Source organism: Scyliorhinus canicula, chromosome 12, assembly GCF_902713615.1.
Source record: "Scyliorhinus canicula chromosome 12, sScyCan1.1, whole genome shotgun sequence".
NCBI classification, from domain to species: Eukaryota; Metazoa; Chordata; class Chondrichthyes; order Carcharhiniformes; family Scyliorhinidae; genus Scyliorhinus; species Scyliorhinus canicula.
Window position 1 is genome coordinate 60,961,735 of NC_052157.1, and position 7,068 is coordinate 60,968,802.

Sequence of the window (7,068 nt, forward strand, 5' to 3'; positions counted from 1 at the left end):
AAGGGTTGTGAATCTATGGAATTCCTTGCCCAGTGAAGCAGTTGAGGCTCCTTCATTACATGTTTTTAAGGTAAAGATAGATAGTTTTTTGAAGAATAAAGGGATTAAGGGTTATGGTGTTCGAGCCGGAAAGTCGAGCTGAGTCCACAAAAGATCAGCCATGATCTCATTGAATGGCGGAGCAGGCTCGAGGGGCCAGATGGCCTACTCCTGCTCCTAGTTCTTATGTAATATCCCAAATATCTATCAACCCGACCATTCTGCAGTAACCTCTTACCTCCTCAATACCCCAAATATCTATCAACCCACCCATTCTGCAGTAACAAGATACCCCCCCAATATACCAAAAATCTAACAACCTCACCATTCTGCAGTAACCCCTTACCCCTTCAATGCCCCAAATATCTATCAACCCGCCCATTCTGCAGTAACCCCTTACCACCTCAATACCCCAAATATCTATCAGCCCACCCATTCTACAGTAACCCCTTACCCCCTCAATACCCCAAATATCTATCAGACCGCCCATTCGGCAGTAACCCCTTACCCCCTCAATACCACAAACATCTACCAACGCGCCCATTCTGCAGTAACCCCTTACCTCCTCGATACCCCAAATATCTATCAACCCACCCATTCTGCAGTCAGCCTGTACCCTCTCAATACCCCAAAAATCTAGCAACCTCACCATTCTCCAGTAACCCCATACCTCCTCAATACCCCAACTATCAATCAGCCCGCCCATTCTGCAGTAACCCCTTACCTCCTCAATACCCCAAATATCTATCAGCCCGCCCTTTCTGCAGTAACCCCTTACCTCCTCAATACCCCAAACATCTATCAACCCACCCATTCTGCAGTAACCAGATACCCTCTCAATAACCCAAATATCTATCAACCCGCCCATTCTGCAGTGACCCTGTACACCCTCAACACCACAAAAATCCATCAACCTAACTATTCTGCAGTACCCTCATACCCACTCACAACCCCAAAATCTATTATTCTCACCATTCTGCGGTCAGCCTGTATCCTCTCAATACTCCAAAAATCTATCAATCCGCCCATTCTGCAGTAACCCCTTACCTCCTCAATACCCCAAATATCTATCAACCTGCCGATTCTGCAGTAACCTCTTACCTCCTCAATACCCCAAATATCTATCAACCCGCCCATTCTGCAGTAACCTCTTACCTCCTCAATACCCCAAATATCTATCAACCCACCCATTCTGCAGTAATCCGATACCCCCCAATATCCTAAAAATCTAACAACCTCACCATTCTGCAGTAACCCCTTACCTCCTCAATACCCCAAATATCTATCAGCCCGCCCATTCTACAGTAACCCCTTACCCCCTCAATACCCCAAATATCTATCAGCCCGCCCATTCTACAGTAACCCCTTACCCCCTCAATACCCCAAATATCTATCAGCCCGCCCATTCTGCAGTAACCCCTTACCCCCTCAATACCCCAAATATCTATCAACCCGCCCATTCTGCAGTAACCCCTTACCCCCTCAATACCCCAAATATCTATCAGCCCGCCCATTCTGCAGTCAGTCTGTAAACTCTCAATACCCCAAAAATCTAGCAACCTCATCATTCTCCAGTAACCCCTCACCCCCTCAATACCCCAAATATCTATCAGCCCGCCCATTCTGCAGTAACCCCTTACCCCCTCAATACCCCAAATATCTATCAGCCAGCCCATCCTGCAGTAACCCCTTACCTCCTCAATACCCCAAATATCTATCAACCCGCCCATTCTACAGTAACCCCTTACCCCCTCAATACCCCAAATATCTATCAGCCGGCCCATTCTGCAGTAACCCCTTGCCTCCTCAATACCCCAAATATCTATCAGCCCGCCCATTCTGCAGTTACCCCTCACCTCCTCAATACCCCAAACATCTGTCACCCTGCCGATTCTGCAGTAACCCCTTACCTCCTCAATACCCCAAATATCTATCAACCCACCCATTCTGCAGTGACCCTGTACACCCTCAACACCACAAAAATCCATCAACCTAACCATTCTGCAGTACCCTCATACCCACTCACAACCCCAAAATCTATTATTCTCACCATTCTGCGGTCAGCCTGTATCCTCTCAATACTCCAAAAATCTATCAACCCGCCCATTCTGCAGTAACCCCTTACCTCCTCAATACCCCAAATATCTATCAACCCGCCCATTCTGCAGTAACCTCTTACCTCCTCAATACCCCAAATATCTATCAACCCGCCCATTCTGCAGTAACCTCTTACCTCCTCAATACCCCAAATATCTATCAACCCGCCCATTCTGCAGTAACCCGATACCCCCCAATATCCTAAAAATCTAACAACGTCACCATTCTGCAGTAAGCCCTTACCTCCTCAATACCCCAAATATCTATCAACCCGCCCATTCTGCAGTAACCCCTTACCCCCTCAATACCCCAAACACCTATCAGCCCGCCCATTCTACAGTAACCCCTTACCCCCTCAATACCCCAAATATCAATCAGCCCGCCCATTCTACAGTAACCCCTTACCCCCTCAATACCCCAAATATCTATCAGCCCACCCATTCTGCAGTAACCCCTTGCCTCCTCAATACCCCAAATATCTATCAGCCCGCCCATTCTGCAGTTACCCCTTACCTCCTCAATACCCCAAACATCTATCACCCTGCCCATTCTGCAGTAACCCCTTACCCCCTCAATACCCCAAATATCTATCAGCCCGCCCATTCTGCAGTAACGCCTTACCTCCTCAATACCCCAAATATTTATCAACCCACCCATTCTGAAGTAACCCGATACCCTCTCAATACCCCAAATATCTATCAACCCACCCATTCTGCAGTAACCCGATACCCTCTCAAGACCCCAAATATCTATCAGCCCACCCATTCTGCAGTAACCCCTTACCTCCTCAATACCCCAAATATCTATCAACCTGCCGATTCTGCAGTAACCTCTTACCTCCTCAATACCCCAAATATCTATCAACCCGCCCATTCTGCAGTAACCTCTTACCTCCTCAATACCCCAAATATCTATCAACCCACCCATTCTGCAGTAATCCGATACCCCCCAATATCCTAAAAATCTAACAACCTCACCATTCTGCAGTAACCCCTTACCTCCTCAATACCCCAAATATCTATCAGCCCGCCCATTCTACAGTAACCCCTTACCCCCTCAATACCCCAAATATCTATCAGCCCGCCCATTCTACAGTAACCCCTCACCCCCTCAATACCCCAAATATCTATCAGCCCGCCCATTCTGCAGTAACCCCTTACCCCCTCAATACCCCAAATATCTATCAACCCGCCCATTCTGCAGTAACCCCTTACCCCCTCAATACCCCAAATATCTATCAGCCCGCCCATTCTGCAGTCAGTCTGTAAACTCTCAATACCCCAAAAATCTAGCAACCTCATCATTCTCCAGTAACCCCTCACCCCCTCAATACCCCAAATATCTATCAGCCCGCCCATTCTGCAGTAACCCCTTACCCCCTCAATACCCCAAATATCTATCAGCCCGCCCATTCTGCAGTAACCCCTTACCTCCTCAATACCCCAAATATCTATCAACCCGCCCATTCTACAGTAACCCCTTACCCCCTCAATACCCCAAATATCTATCAGCCGGCCCATTCTGCAGTAACCCCTTGCCTCCTCAATACCCCAAATATCTATCAGCCCGCCCATTCTGTAGTTACCCCTCACCTCCTCAATACCCCAAACATCTGTCACCCTGCCGATTCTGCAGTAACCCCTTACCTCCTCAATACCCCAAATATCTATCAACCCACCCATTCTGCAGTGACCCTGTACACCCTCAACACCACAAAAATCCATCAACCTAACCATTCTGCAGTACCCTCATACCCACTCACAACCCCAAAATCTATTATTCTCACCATTCTGCGGTCAGCCTGTATCCTCTCAATACTCCAAAAATCTATCAACCCGCCCATTCTGCAGTAACCCCTTACCTCCTCAATACCCCAAATATCTATCAACCCGCCCATTCTGAAGTAACCTCTTACCTCCTCAATACCCCAAATATCTATCAACCCGCCCATTCTGCAGTAACCTCTTACCTCCTCAATACCCCAAATATCTATCAACCCGCCCAATCTGCAGTAACCCGATACCCCCCAATATCCTAAAAATCTAACAACGTCACCATTCTGCAGTAAGCCCTTACCTCCTCAATACCCCAAATATCTATCAACCCGCCCATTCTGCAGTAACCCCTTACCCCCTCAATACCCCAAATACCTATCAGCCCGCCCATTCTACAGTAACCCCTTACCCCCTCAATACCCCAAATATCAATCAGCCCGCCCATTCTACAGTAACCCCTTACCCCCTCAATACCCCAAATATCTATCAGCCCACCCATTCTGCAGTAACCCCTTGCCTCCTCAATACCCCAAATATCTATCAGCCCGCCCATTCTGCAGTTACCCCTTACCTCCTCAATACCCCAAACATCTATCACCCTGCCCATTCTGCAGTAACCCCTTACCCCCTCAATACCCCAAATATCTATCAGCCCGCCCATTCTGCAGTAACGCCTTACCTCCTCAATACCCCAAATATTTATCAACCCACCCATTCTGAAGTAACCCGATACCCTCTCAATACCCCAAATATCTATCAACCCACCCATTCTGCAGTAACCCGATACCCTCTCAAGACCCCAAATATCTATCAGCCCACCCATTCTGCAGTAACCCCTTACCTCCTCAATACCCCAAATATCTATCAACCCGCCCATTCTGCAGTGACCCTGTACACCCTCAACACCACAAATATCCATCAACCTAACCATTCTGCAGTACCCTCATACCCACTCACAACCCCAAAATCTATTATTCTCACCATTCTGCGGTCAGCCTGTGTCCTCTCAATACTCCAAAAATCTATCAACCCACCCATTCTGCAGTAACCCGATACCCCCCAATATCCTAAAAATCTAACAACGTCACCATTCTGCAGTAACCCCTTACCTCCTCAATACCCCAAATATCTATCAACCCGCCCATTCTGCAGTAACCCCTTATCCCCTCAATACCCCAAATATCTATCAGCCCGCCCATTCTACAGTAACCCCTTATCCCCTCAATACCCCAAATATCTATCAGCCCGCCCATTCTACAGTAACCCCTCACCCCCTCAATACCCCAAATATCTATCAGCCCGCCCATTCTACAGTAACCCCTTACCCCCTCAATACCCCAAATATCTATCAGCCCGCCCATTCTGCAGTAACCCCTTACCCCCTCAATACCCCAAACATCAATCAGCCCGCCCATTCTGCAGTAACCCATACCTCCTCAATACCCCAAATATCTATCAGTCCGCCCATTTTGCAGTAACCCCTTGCCTCCTCAATACCCCAAATATCTATCAGCCCGCCCATTCTGCAGTTACCCCTTACCTACTCAATACCCCAAACATCTATCAACCCGCCCATTCTACAGTGACCCCTTACCCCCTCAATACCCCAAATATCTATCAGCCCGCCCATTCTGCAGTAACCCCTTGCCTCCTCAATACCCCAAATATCTATCAGCCCGCCCATTCTGCAGTTACCCCTTACCTCCTCAATACCCCAAACATCTATCACCCTGCCCATTCTGCAGTAACCCCTTACCTCCTCAATACCCCAAATATCTATCAGCCCGCCCATTCTGCAGTAACGCCTTACCTCCTCAATACCCCAAATATTTATCAACCCCACCCATTCTGAAGTAACCCGATACCCTCTCAGTACCCCAAATATCTATCAACCCACCCATTCTGCAGTGACCCTGTACACCCTCAACACCACAAAATCCATCAACCTAACCATTCTGCAGTACCCTCATACCCACTCACAACCCCAAAATCTATTATTCTCACCATTCTGCGGTCAGCCTGTATCCTCTCAATACTCCAAAAATCTATCAACCCGCCCATTCTGCAGTAACCCCTTACCTCCTCAATACCCCAAATATCTATCAACCCACCCATTCTGCAGTAACCAGATACCCTCTCAATAACCCAAATATCTATCAACCCGCCCATTCTGCAGTGACCCTGTACAACCTCAACACCACAAATATCCATCAACCTAACCATTCTGCAGTACCCTCATACCCACTCACACCCCCAAAATCTATTATTCTCACCATTCTGCGGTCAGCCTGTGTCCTATCAATACTCCAAAAATCTATCAACCCACCCATTCTGCAGTAACCCGATACCCCCCAATATCCTAAAAATCTAACAACGTCACCATTCTGCAGTAACCCCTTACCTCCTCAATACCCCAAACATCTATCAACCCACCCATTCTGCAGTAACCAGATACCCTCTCAATAACCCAAATATCTATCAACCCGCCCATTCTGCAGTGACCCTGTACACCCTCAACACCACAAAAATCCATCAACCTAACTATTCTGCAGTACCCTCATACCCACTCACAAACCCCAAAATCTATTATTCTCACCATTCTGCGGTCAGCCTGTATCCTCTCAATACTCCAAAAATCTATCAATCCGCCCATTCTGCAGTAACCCCTTACCTCCTCAATACCCCAAATAACTATCAACCTGCCGATTCTGCAGTAACCTCTTACCTCCTCAATACCCCAAATATCTATCAACCCGCCCATTCTGCAGTAACCCGATACCGCCCAATATCCTAAAAATCTAACGTCACCATTCTGCAGTAAGCCCTTACCTCCTCAATACCCCAAATATCTATCAACCCGCCCATTCTGCAGTAACCCCTTACCCCTCAATACCCCAAACACCTATCAGCCCGCCCATTCTACAGTAACCCCTTACCCCCTCAATACCCCAAATATCAATCAGCCCGCCCATTCTACAGTAACCCCTTACCCCCCTCAATACCCCAAATATCTATCAGCCCACCCATTCTGCAGTAACCCCTTGCCTCCTCAATACCCCAAATATCTATCAGCCCGCCCATTCTGCAGTTACCCCTTACCTCCTCAATACCCCAAACATCTATCAACCTGCCCATTCTGCAGTAACCCCTTACCCCC

General features: G+C 47.8%; 1 protein-coding gene across 9 annotated transcripts; it reads right to left on the bottom strand.

The window, feature by feature from the left end:
* Window positions 1-512: 512 nt before the first annotated feature.
* On the bottom strand, window positions 513-6,789 carry LOC119975240. 9 transcript variants are annotated; one of them, XM_038814912.1, is made up of 3 exons: window positions 6,741-6,789; window positions 2,380-4,105; window positions 516-2,272 (listed from the first exon to the last, which is right to left on the bottom strand). In XM_038814912.1, exons 2-3 carry the CDS (start codon window positions 3,061-3,063, stop codon window positions 2,027-2,029), a joined length of 930 nt encoding a protein of 309 aa, XP_038670840.1. In that variant the 5' UTR covers window positions 3,064-4,105; window positions 6,741-6,789; the 3' UTR covers window positions 516-2,026. The 9 variants fall into 9 exon arrangements, 6 of the variants coding, with proteins under 6 accessions (XP_038670840.1, XP_038670836.1, XP_038670839.1 ...); XM_038814908.1 differs by lacking the exon at window positions 6,741-6,789 and adding an exon at window positions 5,614-5,731 and having other exon boundaries at window positions 2,380-5,451; XM_038814911.1 differs by lacking the exon at window positions 6,741-6,789 and adding an exon at window positions 5,014-5,731 and having other exon boundaries at window positions 2,380-4,098.
* Window positions 6,790-7,068: the final 279 nt, after the last annotated feature.